Source organism: Falco punctatus (assembly GCF_963210335.1).
Source record: "Falco punctatus genome assembly, chromosome: 3".
In the NCBI taxonomy this organism is placed as follows: domain Eukaryota; kingdom Metazoa; phylum Chordata; class Aves; order Falconiformes; family Falconidae; genus Falco; species Falco punctatus.
This window is the reverse complement of record NC_137582.1, coordinates 119,239,383-119,254,891: the sequence shown is the minus strand read 5'-3', so window position 1 is coordinate 119,254,891 and position 15,509 is coordinate 119,239,383. Positions and strand designations below refer to the sequence as shown.

Genomic DNA, 15,509 nt, shown 5'->3' with positions numbered 1-15,509 from the left:
CGGCCCCGCCGCGCAGCGAGCCAGGCCCGTGCCGGGCCCTGACGCCCGGGGCTCGTCCTGAGGGTGCCCGGCGGGACCGAGAGGAGCCTGAGGCGGCTCCGGGCCGCACGGGCACGGCCAGGCCACAGCCGCCTCCTGCCGGCGGCCCCTTGGCGGCTCCGGCCGAGCCGCTGCCAGCCCCGGTCGTGACACCTCCACCCCGGCACCGGGCACGGCACTGGGCTCCGGGCACTGGGCACCGGGCCTGGCCCCTCCGTCCCGGCATCGGGCACTGGGCACCGGGCCTGGTCACTCCGCTCCGCAGCCGAGCGCCGCCGCCGGGCCGGAACCTCCGCGCCGGGCCGCGGGCCGGGCCGGAACCTTCTGGCGGGACACGAGCCGGGCAGGGGCCTTCCGGCGGGGCGCAGGCAGGACCGGAAGCGGGCGGCGGGCAACGGCAGCGGCGGCGGGCGGGAGGATGGAGACGATCCTGGAGCAGCAGCGGCGTTATCACGAGGAGCGGGAGCGGCTCATGGACGTGATGGTGAAGGAGATGCTCACCAAGAAGTCCACGGTGCGTCCGGGGCCGCGGGGAGGGCGGGCGGGCGTGCGTCTGGGCGCCAGGCCTGCGCCAGCCCCGGGCCTGCGCCAGCCCCGCTCCGCGCTAATCCCGCTCCACGCTAATCCCGTTCCCCTTCTCCCTCCCTCCCCCCCTCCTCTCCCCACAGCTCCGCGACCAGATCAACTCGGACCACCGGACACGGGCCATGCAGGACGTGAGTGCAGGGGGCCGGGGGAGCGGGGTGGGCCCAGCCTCTGCCCGGTGCTGCTGGAGCCAGGGGGTCTCACCGCGGTAACGTCCCTGGGCGTCTGGGGCTCTTTTCTGTTCTTCAGAGGTACATGGAGGTGAGCGGCAACCTGAGAGACCTGTACGACGACAAGGACGGGTAAGTGCTGACACAAACACCCCATCCGGCGTGTGCAGCGGAGCATCTGCTGGGCGCCTTCTGCGGACAAAGGACTTGGGGGGCTTTTTTAAGTCAGCTGTAAATATATGGGCAGTAACACTGGCGTGCAACACCAGAAATCAAGTTTTGGAGACTAAACATGCTAGAGCAGGAGCCATGTTGCATGTTGGACACGTACATGCTATGTATACACCTTTTGTTCTTTTTTTTTTTTGTAAGTCCTGGGGGGAGGGCCTGAGTTGCCTTGAAGGTTTCTAAGTGGAGGCTACGGTGTGTTCAGTGGGAGATGTGACCCTCAGCCTCCAACCGTAAACCAGGCAGACTGTGAGATCTGATGTGACCTTGTGAGGTTTGCAGCCAGTCTTACTGGAGCTTTGTGTGACCAAAACGCAGCCAACGTGTTTTCCTTTCCACTTCTAATCTGTCCGTTTTCTTGAACGCACAGCTTACGGAAGGAAGAACTCAGTGCCATTTCAGGGCCAAATGAATTTGCAGAATTCTACAACAGATTGAAACAAATTAAGGAATTTCACCGGAAGCACCCAAATGAGGTGAGTAGTTATCTGCTTGGTAAGAATAAGTGGTTTGTGGTCTGTTTGGCCTCATCCCTATAATAGACTGGGGTTTTTCCCCCCCAGTTTAATTGCCGTAATATACCAGTATTAAGTACACTAAAATGTCACTTGAGAACAGAAGGTGTTGGAGGTTAGGTGGTGCTTCAGAGACAGGCTCCTGTGAGAGTCGTGTGAATAGGGGAAGATGCAAGATGCTGACCATGCTCTCTGCTTGTTGTGTGTTAGCTCAGTGTTCTGCTGCTGCACTGGCCTTTGGTCTTGCCTATTTCATGCTGGCTAAAATCAGACTTTTTTTGTTGGTGCATGGTGAAGAAGTGCTTTGGATACCTTTCAGTTAGCAGTTTTCTTGATGCAACCTATCGTGATTTGATATTAATTATTCTAGGACATTAGCTGAAGTAACCATTTTTTCTATAACTTTTGTCTGTACTTGAAGATCTGTGTTCCGATGTCAGTGGAGTTTGAGGAACTGTTGAAGGCCAGAGATAACCCGAGCGAAGAAGCTCAAAGTAAGTTTGTAGGTTTTTTTCTGAGGCTAGTCAGTTTAAGTGAAAACATGGTGCTTGCTTGAGGTATTATTTAATGAGTTATTTGATCTGTTTTGCACATTTCAGAGTTCCACCTCCCTTTTACTAAATGACTTCTGAAAATTGTTCCTTTTGTCATTTAAATTCTTCTGAACTGCAGTCCCTGGAATATTCCACAGTAGTGGTGCTCCTTTTGAGGAACATTCTAGTGTGCCTATGGAGAGAAGCACTCAGTTGCCTGGTCACTGAATATCTCACTTGCATTGTCAACATGTTCCTGAAGCATAGATTAGTCCACAGTTAATCCTTTTCAAGTTCTAAAGCATATGTATAACAAATAGAGGAGATTAAGCTCATAGTAAAGCTCTTTGTGATCTTTCCTACAGATCTGGTGGAGTTCACAGATGAAGAAGGATATGGACGATACTTAGATCTGCATGACTGTTACCTCAAGTACATTAATCTAAAATCGTCAGAGGTAAATGGCTGTATGTGTCTGGGCAGCTTCAGTGCTTAAGGCCAAGGTTGTTCTTTGGTTGGTTCATGGTTATTTGGGGGTGGGGGTCCTTACATAGGTAAATTTATTTCCAAGTAGCGGTGTTGAAGTCACTTTGTTGCACATACTGCTTGACAGCATCTGAGTTCTGAATGCTGTGTCTCAACTCTCTTGCGTTGATCTCTTGAGTTGATCTCTCTCTGTCATTAATGTGATGAGGGCCTTGTAAAAAGCCACTGTTTGCTGCTGCCGAGGACTAATAGGTGTCTGAGGCAACGTGTTAGTGTACGGAGGACCCCAGGCCTCTGCAGTCCAGAATAATGGCAAGAGCTAGTGCTCTTCTTCTGGTCTGATATTGGGAAACTAGATGTTAATTTGGCTGCATGTGTATAAAGCTTGACTCAAAACTTTTTTTGTCCCTAGAAATTGGATTATATCACTTACTTATCCACATTTGACCAACTCTTCGATATTCCCAAGGAGAGAAAAAATGCTGAATATAAGAGGTGAGCCTTTTTGCCTGCCTGCTGCTTTTATGACAGCTTTGATGGGAAGGAATTTGCTTCTTACATGTGCAGCTGCTAAGAATATAATTAACAGTCAAACCCATGCAAGCCTGGTCACTGAGCTATAGTAACTCAGTCATGTGTCTGAGCCCTGAGAAAACACGCAGCACACCAAAAATGTGGAAAGTTGCATTCTACTCTGGAAGGACCTTTTAAGTTATCCTTGTAACTGCTGCACCTAGAAATTCTGTGTTGAAAACTCGTAATCTTGATGACTTCCCTTTGGAGTCCTAGAGGGAAAATACTTTCCAAAGATGTGCTTAGAGAAATATGTTAGAGGCTGATACTGAACTACCTGTGCTTGTGATTACTGTGCCAGGTACCTTGAAATGCTTCTTGAGTACCTGCAGGATTACACCGATCGTGTGAAACCGTTACTGGACCAGAATGAACTTTTTGGGAAAATTCAAACTGAGTTTGAGAAGAAGTGGGAAAACGGAACATTCCCTGGCTGGCCGGTGAGCAGTTGTTAATGCCGTGTGAATGCTGCTGTATTTGTGATAGGTTTTCTGTGAATCATTTGTGTAAAGTCATCACTGACGTTACGTCTTACAGCGAGGTGTGTAGCTGTGTATCACAAAGATGCAATTTAATGCTAACTTGAATTTGAAAACCAACATAACCCCTTTGAAACAAACCTTTTTTTAAGGGTCGCTGATTTTGTATCTTTTCTGTTGTTCCATTGGTCAGTTTAGTGAGAGAATTTTTCTGTCAAATGAACTGCTTTTCTCGAGGGTAGAATATTGCATTGCATGAAGTGTTGTAGGATGTCACCAAGATCTTGCATTTGTTTTTTCTTGGCAGAAAGAGACCAGCAGTGCTCTCACTCACGCTGGAGCCCACCTGGACCTCTCAGCATTTTCCTCTTGGGAGGTATGTTTTCAGTCCTCTGTGCTTAGTGCTAAATTTTGAGCAGGTGGAAGCTTAGTCATTTTGTTTCTTTTCATAATTTTACTTGCTGTGCTTTTGTCTCTGGCTCTGTGCTTTCTAGATAAAACTTTTGATTATGCTGATGACTTAATTTCTCCCATTAGGGGGATGTAACCTGAAAGATCTGGTTACGCTTGTCACATTCCTCATTTTTCAGTAAGAAACAACGCACCCTTGACAGACCTTTCTTGAATGCTATTCCTTGGGTTTTTTTCTTTTTTAATGAATTTAAATGGACATACATTCATATTGTATTTGTTTAATAGCTCCTTTTATTGCCATTTACTTTAATTGATCAGGAATTGGCCTCCCTGGGACTGGACAGGTTAAAATCAGCTTTACTGGCCCTGGGACTAAAATGTGGCGGGTAAGATGCTGTCTTTTTATGGTTCCTTTTCAGTTTTTGAGGTCTTCCTGTCTTGCATTACTTTATGGGATACTTGTTTTGTTGTCTCTATTGTACAAGAATTACCTTAATGGTGTTTGAAAGACAAAACATTGAGAACCAGTCAGGGGATACTGTGAATCTACCGTTTTGGGAAGTGTCCTGTACTGAAGTCTTTTGTATAGAAGAGTTTGGCGTAAGGAATGAAGACAAAGATAATAGGAAAACTCATGATCTCTTAAAAGCTAAATTTAGAATTTTGTTGCCTAAATTCAAATAGTTCTTGGGAAATGTAAAACTATGGTTTGGACTCATCTTCTCCCTGTTTCTCCACAGTACTCTGGAAGAGCGTGCTCAGAGACTTTTTAGCACTAAAGGCAAATCCCTAGAAGCACTTGATCCTTCCTTGTTTGCTAAGAATCCAAAGACAAAAGGAAGCAAAAGGTGAATTCTTAAAGGTCATTCTGTGGTTGGTGGTTTTCTCTTCACTTGAATGAGAAGCATTCTGTAGATGTCGTGACAGAGAGATTCTTTGAGTATTAGAAGCTTTTTATGTTGGACCAAATGGTCCCGAACCAAATGGAAGATATCAGAGCTGAATTTGTGCGTTTGTGCGCAGAGCTGTTTGGTACTTGTTTCTGTTTTCTTGCTATGTACAAGTCAAATTTCTCTTTAGAAGTTCAGTGTATACGTGATGTTTGCAGTTCTGGAATGGACTTCATAAAGTTTCTTTATCTATTTCCAGAGACACTGAAAGAAATAAAGATCTTGCATTCCTGGAAGCTCAGATTTATGAGTATGTAGAAGTTCTTGGGGTAAGGATTTTATTTTGTCTTTCAGCTTTTTATTTCAGGACCATCAAATAGTGACTGGAAGGTTACCCATATCTGTACCCAACGCTTTTGTGGACAGCATGCCCAGAAAAGTTATTTTCACATCCAGAGTTGCAATGTTTTAAAGTGCATGTTACCAGATAGCTTTTTCTGTCATTAAGTAGGATATGGTGGATTAAATTTGTATTTCCATTAGGTAATTACTTGGCAGGCTTTTGTGAACAGGTGTATCTTGTGTCAGTCCCAGACCAAGGTAGAGAGGTGACATGTTCCCTTGGGGAGGCCTGTCTTTTTCCTTTTTTTTTTTTCTTTTTTTCCCCTTCTTCTAGGTGGCACATCAATGTAGATAATTTCTATTTTATGGCTAACTCTCAGGGTATTGCAAACCTTTACTTGTTCTGTCTTGATGCTTGCCTTAATTCCTTGCTTCATTTTGGGGTGAGAGCTTTCAGCAGGGTGGCTGTTGCCGTTAGCTTGTCATCTTGGAAGTGCTAGTGGTAGTACAAGATTTTCATGCATTTTAAGTAGGAAATGTTATACTAAAAACTTAAGCTGTTGGGCTGAGTAAAATGAGAGTTCTCTGTTTCATACCAGTCTTCCATTCTCCTCCCTCTGTACATTGAAAAAGTGTTTCACACTGCAAGATTTTGCCCGCCCTTTGTTGCTGTCATGTTGTGTGAACAGTTCCTTCTGGTTTTTTTTCATGCTATAGGAACAGAGACACCTTACTCACGAGAACGTGCAGCGTAAGCAAGCGCGGACAGGGGAAGAGCGGGAGGAGGAGGAAGAAGAGCAGATCAGTGAGAGTGAGAGTGAAGATGAAGAAAATGAAATAATTTATAATCCTAAAAACCTGCCTCTTGGTTGGGATGGCAAGGTAACTGAGATTGTCAGGTCTGGAAAAGCGGGAGATCTCACTGACTCCACACTGCTCTTCCATTTGAACCTGCCTTGCCACATGTCCTCATCTTGGTTTTTCTTTGCTTGACAGCCAATCCCATACTGGTTGTATAAATTACATGGTTTAAACATCAACTACAATTGTGAGATTTGTGGTAACTACACCTACCGAGGGCCCAAAGCTTTCCAGCGTCACTTTGCAGTAAGTAACATTTTGCTACAAAAACGTCAGTACTGTGTTCAGATAATCTTTATAGTAAGTAGCTGAGTCACTGGAGTACCCGTGTGGCACTTCTTCAGCTTCTAACGTATGGTCTGGGATGATGCTGCAGGGCTATGCAACTGGAACTATACATTTTGTAGGGCATATTAAGATCTCTTCTGCCAATTTTTGTGCAGTCCTTTCTTGTTTGAACACTAATTGCAGTATCCAGGTCTGATTGGTGCAGAGTGCCTCTTGACTGCCAGTGTATTGACACTGTGTAAAATACAGAAAAAATATTTGTATGGAAGTTCTTAGGACTGGTACATTTGTATTTTGATTCATACATTGTTTCAATATGTCCAGATTTTAATATGCCGTGTAGTTTTTGGCATTGTGGATGAAGTGGCATTCCCTCTCATGCACTGACCTCTTACCTCTTCTTCCCAGGAGTGGCGACACGCTCACGGAATGAGATGCCTGGGCATTCCCAACACTGCGCATTTTGCCAACGTCACACAGATTGAGGATGCGGTGTCCTGTAAGTAGTGACGGCACAATGAGGAACGTGGCATAAGAACGCCCATATTGGCTCTGACCAAAAATTTGTCTTATTCTGTGACCAGAGACTAGTTTCAGGATAGAGGGTAAGAAACCCTGTGCATGTGGGATAATCCTTCCTTGGATCATCACTCCCAGCTCTGAAAAGGAGAGTGTCTTCTTGGTGGGATACCTGCAGGAGTAGATGCTTGCTGGGGTTGCCAGCGAAGGGTTCATTTGTTGGCAGTTACTTGTCTGTGATGCTTTGGGTATGAAATCTCAGCCAAGTGCAGTGGGCCACCATTTCTTCAGGCAGAGTGTGGGTACATCATCCCATGTAACTTACTCATTTGATGTTTGTTAACAAGTTCATGGGGAAGCCAGAAAAAAACCTTCAGAAATGGTAGAGCAGATTTTGAAAGCCTTAACAGGACTCGGGACTTAACAGTGATTATAATTTAAAGTGGCTAAACTGTGCCAATGTTTTGAGAGGCTACCTCTTGCAGAGGCTGTTTCTTGAATCTGCCCCACTCAGGTTAGCAGATAAAGGTTGTGGTTTCCTGGCAGTAAATTCTTGCCTAGAAGAAACCAAACAAGTAAAGCCTTGATTTCCCAAAAACTGTTGTTCCTTTGGAGCTGCATCTCTGAAGTAATGTTTCTGGACCTTTGTCTCTTGTGTCCCATCCTGGATAATCACTTTAAAGCCTTGTTTGCTTTAGTTCTGTGCCTTTCAGTAAACCATACAGAGGGATGAGAAATTTGTAATGGATATTAGATATATTCCTGGGTTGCTGAAGTGACGGTATTTTAAAAGGGGGAAAAAAACCCCATCATGTGTATATTTTACTAGATTAAAAAATAGTATCTCATTGGAAATGGCCTCAGATCCTGTATGACTTTGTATCTACAGTGTGGGCAAAACTGAAACAACAGAAGGCTTCAGAGAGATGGCAGCCTGATACAGAGGTGAGATGTTGGAGGTATTTGGATGTCTCTAGCCCTGTGTACATGGGAAACCCCCCAATTACCTTGCGTGACCTGTCTGGCTCTGTCATGAGAATGTCTAAGAGGGTCCTCTGCATGCTGGAGAGATAAGCAGGAGCCTACACTGCTGGTTGCACAGCTCCTGTTAGTGGTGATGTATGAAAAGCGCTTCTTGTGCCGTGCTGGAGGGTAATTCTGATGGGATGGACTCAGCCCTCTGTGTAAGAATCTTTTAATACCCTGGCTTGCAGTACCAATGTCATCTTTGTTGTGTGAGAAGAAAAAGAAACTGTTGTGAGAAGTGTGGTCACTCGTACTAATGCCTTTTCTTAAACTTCTGTCTCAAAACGATTTTTCAACAGTACGCAGGTACCTGTGGGACATAACAGCCTGTAGTGTAGCTTGTAATTATTCTGACTCTGGCTGAGCTCTTCTCATGGAGCCCGCTGGTAGATGTGGTGCGTGCCTCCGTGTAGAGAGGTTCTTGGCAGGGTGGTTGTGTTCAGCGGGTGGTGCTGGAGATAAGATTGAAATGCTGTAGTACAGCCTGAGGCAGGCTGTGTCCGCCTGTCTCTAAACTGTTAGTTCCATTCCAGGAGGAATACGAGGATTCCAGTGGGAACGTCGTGAATAAGAAGACCTATGAAGACCTGAAACGTCAAGGGTTGCTGTAGCTTTTCCCAAGTGAACGATTTCACCCTCTGGAAAGCAAGTGGAGATGTGGCAGCAGCCCTGATTCTTCTTCAGTTTCTGGATTTTTGTATGTGCATGAATATAGATTTCAAGGATACTTTATAGAATCTCTTTCTAGTAAGCCCCTTGTGAAAAGCAGACTTGTGATGTTATTTTATATTAAAAAAAACCTGGAAAATAAACCAGTTTTAATTTAGGAAGTGCTGAGAAACTTGTCTCCTTTTGTATGCTGGAAGGAAGAGATTGATTACAGTCGTTAAAATGCTTTTTACAGAGTTTCAATTGTCAGAAATGATTGATTCTCTCTTATTCCCATTTTGATGGAAATTTTTATGATGAGGATTGACTTTCTGTAAAGCACACATGAACATTGCGGGCTGACAGCAAGTAACAGTCCTATACTGTATTTTGCTGTAAGCATATGGCTTTCTTTGGCCTTGTGTGCAAAACAAACTTGCTTGGTTTAACATTGCTGCTTTTTTTCCTCCCTGTGGAGCTGGGACCACTGGGACTTTTTTCAGGGAATTAATAATGGAGCTTGGTTTAGGTTGGGCTGCGTGGGCAGTTTGTGGTAATTTCTCCAGCACTGTTGTTGACTTGAAAGACCTGGTAGGCTGTAGTGCAGGTCCTTTCTTTGGTGACTCTCTTGAGCTGTGGTGCGGGAGGATTGAGACAGGAATGCGTGATGTGTTTAGATGTGACTGTTGTGACTTCAGGAGCGTTCTGGGTGCTCCTTGATGCCATGCTCAGAGATATCTGTACATACATACCCCATGATATTCATGCTGCCACGTGAATTGCAGGTCCAGTGAGGGGAAAAGAGGCATTGTGTGGAGGCCACATGCATGATAGGTGGCGGTCCTGCCCCCTCCAGCCCCTCAGGTGGGGTCAGAGTCGCTTGTGTGATGCCTACAGCCTCAAAAAGACAGTTTCTCTGTTGTCGCTGCACAGGGCCGTTTGTGTCTGCAGATGCTGCGGAGCAGAAGGTAACCAGCGCTTCCCCTGGGCCATGGTTTGCGCAGGGGTGGTTGGCAGGGGTGGGGCTGGTTGCTGACACCGGCTGCGCACCTGCGGGGCCAGTACCCGGTACCGCAGCTGCTGCCGGTGCTCCAGGCACGCCACCACCAGCAGTGGCTACGGGCTTTTGCTGCTGCGCTGGGGTTCAGGGAGCCGGCGGACAGGGTGAGTCAGTGCTGTGGGCTCTCTCCTTTCCCTGCCCCTGGGGAAAGGTTGTTCTCCTTGGGATGAGGTGGTGTTGGGTAGGTGCTCGTTCCTAGCCTGCCCTGCAGCTGGGCTGGGCTGCGCTGGCGTGGCACCCTGCTCGGTGAGGTTGTCCAAACCCAGTCCGGGTGGTGGCTGCCCTGGTTTGGAAGGCGAGAGAGACGCCAGCCTGCATTGTTTTCTCTTTCGCTCTGAGTGAACAGCCTCGGTGATCGCTGTGCAAGCTCTCAGGGAATGGTAACTGGGCCTAACTCGTAAACAGTTCTTGGATAACTTGGCCTGGGGAGCCTGTTTGGAGTCACATCTCCACTGTTTCATCAGTGATACAGACTTGGAAGGAAAGCAGAGAGATTCCTGCAAGGGAGAGCTGGGTGTCACGGGGAGCACCAAAGCAGGTAGAACTTCCTAAAGCATGGGGGTGAGTGCAGGGCGCGGGGCTGGGCAGTGCCTCAGGGGCTTCAGGACTCGGCAGCAGTTTGGAGGCACAGGCAAGGTTGTAGCCAGGAGCTGTGCAGCCAAAAACCTCTGTCCAGTGAATTTGGCTCTGTCATGAAGCATAGTCACTGTTGGGAGAGGTCCGCTCTCCCTGCTGTGAAGTGGTGGCGGCTCCCGTGCCCCCCCTCAGGAGGCAGCTGCCCCGATGACAGACCTGCCTCCCGCCCCACCTGGCCGGCCTGGATTGCTTTCCCAGAGGTGCTGCCTGCTTTTCTGCTGGCTCTGGGTAGCGAGCTGCTCACAGCCCGAGGGCAGGTGGGAAATCCTGTGGGAAAGGCGTGTGTGCCACCGTCCTGGGCTGGGGGGCTGCAGGGTGGGTTGGCAGGGAGGGGAGGCACACGCAGAGATGGACAGGTGGGAAGGATGTGCCTGTTTGTTGTGAGCTAACCAGAAATCTTTGAGCGTTGGCAGTAAAATGGCTCTTTACGATCCAGAGCATTTCCTCCTCTCGCTGGAGGTGTTGCTGCTGTGTGCCGGAGCTAACAGGCCCGTGTTTTGCTCTTTGCCAGGTCCCAGAGGCCTGTTGCATGCATATGTCTGGAAATCGGCATTTTTCACACCAAACTTTCTTTGTCCACCCACAGCAGGAACTGCCATGGAGGGTCTCTTGCTGCCCTGAGCTCTAGGGGCTGGTGAGCGGGGTGGGGGTGCTCCTGTGATGGGTGCTGCTGCTGCCAGGGGGTCACATCTTCTGTAACGGCATCAGCGAGCTGCTGCGCGGTGCCAAACGTCACCCGTACCTACCCCGCTGTGCTCCTGGCAGCCGCCTGCCGCTCTGTGCGTTGCCGTTGCCGGTGAGCCCTGGCGGAGGGTTACCACACCAACGGGAGCACGTGGCTCCCCGGGGGGCTCTGGCTGCGCCCCTGGGCCCTGTCAGTGGCAGGCGGCTGTGGCAGCCTCGGTGGTTTTGGAGAGTCTCTTGGGAGGGAGCGACTGTGGACGTCTTGGGGCCGAGCCTGCGCGGCTGAGCGCTGTGCTGCGGCCCGGGGGCTTGCGCTGGAGGTAGGACACAGACCTGCACTGGGGGTCTGCCCTGCACCTCTGGGGGGCAGCTCCCTGCACCCTCCAGTAGCCGACCGTAGAGCTCGGCAGCAATGCAGGCAGGAGTCGGGCGAGCCCCCAGCAGCTGCCTTCTCCCCCCAGAGGTGCTTGCAGCCAGTGTCCATGGGTGCCCTCGGGGAAAGCCGTGCTGCCGCCCGGCGGGGCGGCTGTACCCCGTGCTGGCTGCGCTGCCGCTGGCACAGGAGCTGGGGCTGGAGCCCGTGCTGGGCTGAGCCGCAGGGCAGAGGCTGTTGCCCCGCGGGACCAGGCACCTGGCGCTGCTGGGATGTGCTGGGTGGCCGTGCTGGCCGGCACCGCACAGGCGGCTCGGGGGATTCACCTCGGGGAAGGCAGCTCCCCCGTCCCCTCTGCACTTGTTCTATTCCCTTCTGCTGCGGCTGCAAGGGCCTGGCTGTCGCTCCCTGAAGTCCAGGCAAGCACCGGCGTGGTATGCTGTGATGAGTGTGCTGAATTATTTGGCTATTTATACGTTCGATGATTTCTGGGCTGAAAGCCTGTTGTGACAGCCTGGATGTTGGTGGGTGGTGTTATTGCTGGACTCATTCCTGCCTGAAAAGCATGTCCTGCCACTGCAGGGACCAGAAAAGGAGGGCTGAACAACCTGCGTCCTTCTGGTGTCCCACGGTGTCTGGAATAAAGGCTGTAGAATTTCTAGGAGGATGGTTTCTTCAAAAAAACAACCTCAACAGGGAAAGTCTCTTCTATGTAACTTGTCCTGATCCTGTTTCTGCCACCTTGTCCCAAGCCACGCGCTGGGCAGTCACTGGGAGCACGTGCTGCTGCGACTGTGTCAGCACCTGCTGGACCGTCCCCTCCTGCTGCCCAGCTCTGACTGTGCCCCTTCCTGCCAGGTCCCGGCTGAAGCTGCTGGTGGATGAAGATGGCAGGTCACCGGTGGCTCGGCCCCCCTGTTCAAGGTAATGGGGACTTTGCCGCAGCTCGGGGAGCGGTGTCCGGCCCGGTGTGCTCAGGGCACCTGTCCCTGTGGTGGCTGTCGGCGGCTGTGCCAGTGGCCTCCCTGGGAAAGGCCTCACCTGGGGCTCTGGGGGGGGGGGTATTTCTGCAGCAGGGCTGGCTCCCTGGGGCCAGCGTGGGGGGGTGCCTGGCCTCAGGTGTGTCTGTGGGGCTCCCCACCACCTGCCCGAGGGGAACCGGAGGGGGCTGGAATTGGTGTTTCGAGGGGGAGCTGCCTGTGCTGCTGGGGAGGCTCCTTGAGCTGTGGGTAAAGCAGGTGGCAGATATGGTGGTCTCAATCATCCCCACTCCATTCCAGGCCTACTGCTCTGCATCTTGGCTCTGCACCTCTGCGCCCAGGACCCTTTTGCCACAGCAGGTGAGCTCTGCACCCCAAGGTAAACCTGGTGGTCCTGTGGGGAACAGGGCAAAGGCAGTGTGGTGCAACAAGAACTTTGCCCCTGTGCCCTCCAGGATGTGTTCTGTAGGATGGAGCTGTACTGAGGAACCTTTTCTCAAGGTTTTGACCCCAGAAAAGCCTGTTCTTCACAGGCGGCGTGGCTGGAAGGGAGAGGGGGAAGCTGTCATAGCATCTGCCCGTAGTGCTGTTGCAGTGGCCTGTTGTATCCAACCTGCTTGTTGGGCTGCCGGGCTGCTGGCTGCAAATGGACCTTGTTTGAGGTATCCTGTCACTGACAGCCACCCACATCCCAGCTGCAATGTGACTGATGCTTCCCACAGATCCCTTGGACCATGCCATGGCTCAGGAAGGGATGGAGGGCTCGCTGAGCGCAAGGTGGTGGTTTCCTTCACCAAGAGGGCATTTTTTGTCTTGCAGAGAACACCACAATCGCCAACGCCTCGGTGGCCGCCAACGCCTCGGTGGCCGCCAACGCCTCGGTGGCCGCCAACGCCTCGGTGGCCGCCAACGCCTCGGTGAACAGTACAGATGAAACACTGGTAAGGAAAGGGATGGAAAGAGGGCCATTGGCCAGGCCGTTACAGCCCTGTGGACGGGGTCTTTAGCCCAGATTATCTCTGTGAGGGCCGTGAGTCCCATGAGAGCATCTCCTGGGGCGGAAGGGGAACACCTGGGGCATGGTGGGCAGGCGGGTGTGCATAGGCAGCCCCTCCACACAGTGAGGCCATGGCTGGGGACAGCAGCGCGGTGCCATGTGAGGAGACTTTGCTGCCTGTGACACCCTGGTGTGTTCTCCCTCCAGCTCACTTGCCAGAGCTTTCAGTGCTCTGGGGAGAGGTGTTACCAGGATGGAGCCCACGCCAACAAAACTGTGACCTGCCATAATGAGACTTACTGTGAGGTACGGAGCTCGCTGAGATGGAGGCACAGGGGGGGCTGTGATAGGGAAAGTCTCTTTTCCCTTCCTTTATATTGGGAATCCACAGTACCCTCTCAAGCCTGTGTCACCATCCTGTTTCCCTTCCCTTTGTGGTGGTCTGTCAGTTATTTTTGCTCCTTTTTAATGGCATCTCTTCATACTCCTAGCATTTTGTTCCTTTGGCTTTGCTATTGCAGCTTTATCGTTCCTCCAGCACAAACTACACAGCCAGGTGCAGCAGCTCGTGCAGCACAGAGATGTGCAGGACCAACAACAGTGTGAGCACACAGCAGTGCACCCTGGATTGCTGTGCCTCCTCCCTCTGCCTGCAGCTCAACGCCAGCTCCTACGGTAACTGCCCATAGGGTCCCTGGCAGCGGTCTGAGGTTAATGCTGCTACACAGGAGGGGGACGGGTGGGCAGAGCCCATTGCAAAGAGCTGGCTGTGGCTGCATTGCTGCGTCTCCTCCACCCTGGGGCTCGCTCTCCCCTTAGGAGCTTGGTGAGGGGACAGGGTGGCCCAGCAGCTGTGGCCGCAGCATGAGCCATGCTGGTGCCTCTGCCCATGTGTGGCTGTGGAGGGCTCCATGCATGTTGGGTGCTGGGTGCCACCTCACAGGGCTCCTTGTCTGTCTGCAGGTGACCTGCCAGCTGCCACTGTGCTGCCCGCCACCACCACGGCCACCACACCCCGAGCTCCCCCCAGAAATGTAGGTACCAGCCGGGCAGATGCTGCTGCAGCCAGGGGCTCTCCTGGGGGCTGCGGCTGCCGGGGCGGCTGAGCTCCCACCTGAGTGGGGTGAGAGGGAAGGTTCCCCCTGCACCCGCTTTACGGGGACGAAAGCTGCCTCTGGAAGGCAAGAAAACACTTAGCGAGGTTTGAAAGAAAAGTGCATGATGAGCCCCGCCAGATGGGCCCGAGCTGCAGCCCAGCACGCGCTTGGGTGCGAGCAGTTTGGCTGGGCTGCAGGGAGAGCGGTGCTGGCAGCGTGGGGAGGGCGCAGGCACCCACAGGCACCGGCACCCACGGACACCGCAGCCTTTTCCCTCAGCTGCGTGGAGGGGAAAGTGCTTATCTCTGCAGAGCCTTGTTAAGAGGAAGGAAAAGGAGGCTTGAAACTTGTTTGCTATGCTGGTGTTTCACTGAAGTCTCCTGCAGTTTCAGATGGGGCACGTTGGTCTTTTATCTCTGTCTAAAATGCCTGAGGCAGCGGTGGCCAAACACCACAGGACAGCGGGGCTGGGCAGGTTGGAAAGGACCCCTCTGGAAAGAAGGGCTGTCTGAAGCTCGGTTCTTGTCCTCCTGCCCTCTGGACTGATGAATATACAGAGTCTCCTCTGGCCCTCTCTTGTAGGGGAAAGTGTGTGCAGCGTTCTCCTGTCATGGGGACGGATGTTTCAAAGGCAAGAAGACTGTTGCTAGATGTGTTGTCGGGCACAACTTCTGCGAGGTATGGCCTTGGGGTGAAGAGCGGGACAGCCCAGGAGCCTGCATAGTTCCTGTCATGCCAGTCCTAAAGGCTTGGCAGGACCCTTGGGCTAACGTCTCTCTCCTCCTTCCAGATGAAGAAGATGGGCTTGAATTACATGGCGGGATGCAGCAAAGCTTGCAAGGCTGCCAAACCAGTCTGTGCTGGTGGGGTGAAGGCTGCCTGTTACCAGGAGTGCTGCCCAGCTACCCTGAAAGCTAGCTGCCTGCGACTGGATGGCAAAGTGCACGTCAGTAGCGCTGGGCAGGTGACGCTGGCCCCGCTGCTGAAGCTCATGGCCTGTGGTGTGGTCCTTCTCCTGAACTACAGGGTCTCTGCTTCCCTCCGGGGGTAGGCAGCAGCCCACATGCTCTGCAGCCTGCCCTCTGC

General features: G+C 51.4%; 2 protein-coding genes across 6 annotated transcripts; both read left to right on the top strand.

Annotated features, from left to right (window-relative positions):
- The first annotated feature begins 393 nt into the window (after positions 1-393).
- On the top strand, positions 394-8,778 carry SF3A3 (splicing factor 3a subunit 3). Its single transcript, XM_080381968.1, has 17 exons — positions 394-553; positions 708-755; positions 874-926; positions 1,393-1,498; positions 1,959-2,031; positions 2,436-2,527; positions 2,969-3,051; positions 3,431-3,569; positions 3,916-3,984; positions 4,341-4,408; positions 4,763-4,870; positions 5,172-5,241; positions 5,972-6,136; positions 6,251-6,361; positions 6,812-6,902; positions 7,812-7,867; positions 8,482-8,778. Exons 1-17 carry the CDS (start codon positions 458-460, stop codon positions 8,557-8,559), a joined length of 1,506 nt encoding a protein of 501 aa, XP_080238094.1. The 5' UTR covers positions 394-457; the 3' UTR covers positions 8,560-8,778.
- A 127-nt stretch (positions 8,779-8,905) lies between these two features.
- LOC308061670 (uncharacterized protein) lies at positions 8,906-15,484 on the top strand. 5 transcript variants are annotated; one of them, XR_013927316.1, is made up of 8 exons: positions 8,906-12,273; positions 12,630-12,689; positions 13,149-13,270; positions 13,534-13,632; positions 13,848-14,001; positions 14,290-14,360; positions 14,810-15,101; positions 15,214-15,244. XR_013927316.1 is itself a non-coding variant. In XM_080381976.1 (7 exons), the coding sequence occupies exons 1-7, from the start codon at positions 12,231-12,233 to the stop codon at positions 15,339-15,341; spliced, it is 885 nt and encodes a 294-aa protein (XP_080238102.1). In that variant the 5' UTR covers positions 8,906-12,230; the 3' UTR covers positions 15,342-15,484. The 5 variants fall into 5 exon arrangements, 4 of the variants coding, with proteins under 4 accessions (XP_080238102.1, XP_080238105.1, XP_080238103.1 ...); XM_080381976.1 differs by having other exon boundaries at positions 15,006-15,484; XM_080381979.1 differs by lacking the exon at positions 13,848-14,001 and having other exon boundaries at positions 15,006-15,101; positions 15,214-15,350.
- The last annotated feature ends 25 nt before the right edge of the window (positions 15,485-15,509 follow it).

Excerpts from the sequence above, each read along its gene's own strand:
- SF3A3 (XM_080381968.1), top strand. The coding sequence starts at position 458 with ATGGAGACGATCCTGGAGCAGCAGCGGCGTTATCACGAGGAGCGGGAG. Across the intron at positions 756-873 it reads GGACACGGGCCATGCAGGAC|AGGTACATGGAGGTGAGCGG; the intron begins GTGAGTGCAGGG and ends TCTGTTCTTCAG. Across the intron at positions 4,871-5,171 it reads AAGACAAAAGGAAGCAAAAG|AGACACTGAAAGAAATAAAG; the intron begins GTGAATTCTTAA and ends ATCTATTTCCAG.
- LOC308061670 (XM_080381976.1), top strand. The coding sequence starts at position 12,231 with ATGAAGATGGCAGGTCACCGGTGGCTCGGCCCCCCTGTTCAAG. Across the intron at positions 12,690-13,148 it reads GGACCCTTTTGCCACAGCAG|AGAACACCACAATCGCCAAC; the intron begins GTGAGCTCTGCA and ends TTTGTCTTGCAG. Across the intron at positions 14,361-15,005 it reads CCCGAGCTCCCCCCAGAAAT|GGGAAAGTGTGTGCAGCGTT; the intron begins GTAGGTACCAGC and ends CCTCTCTTGTAG.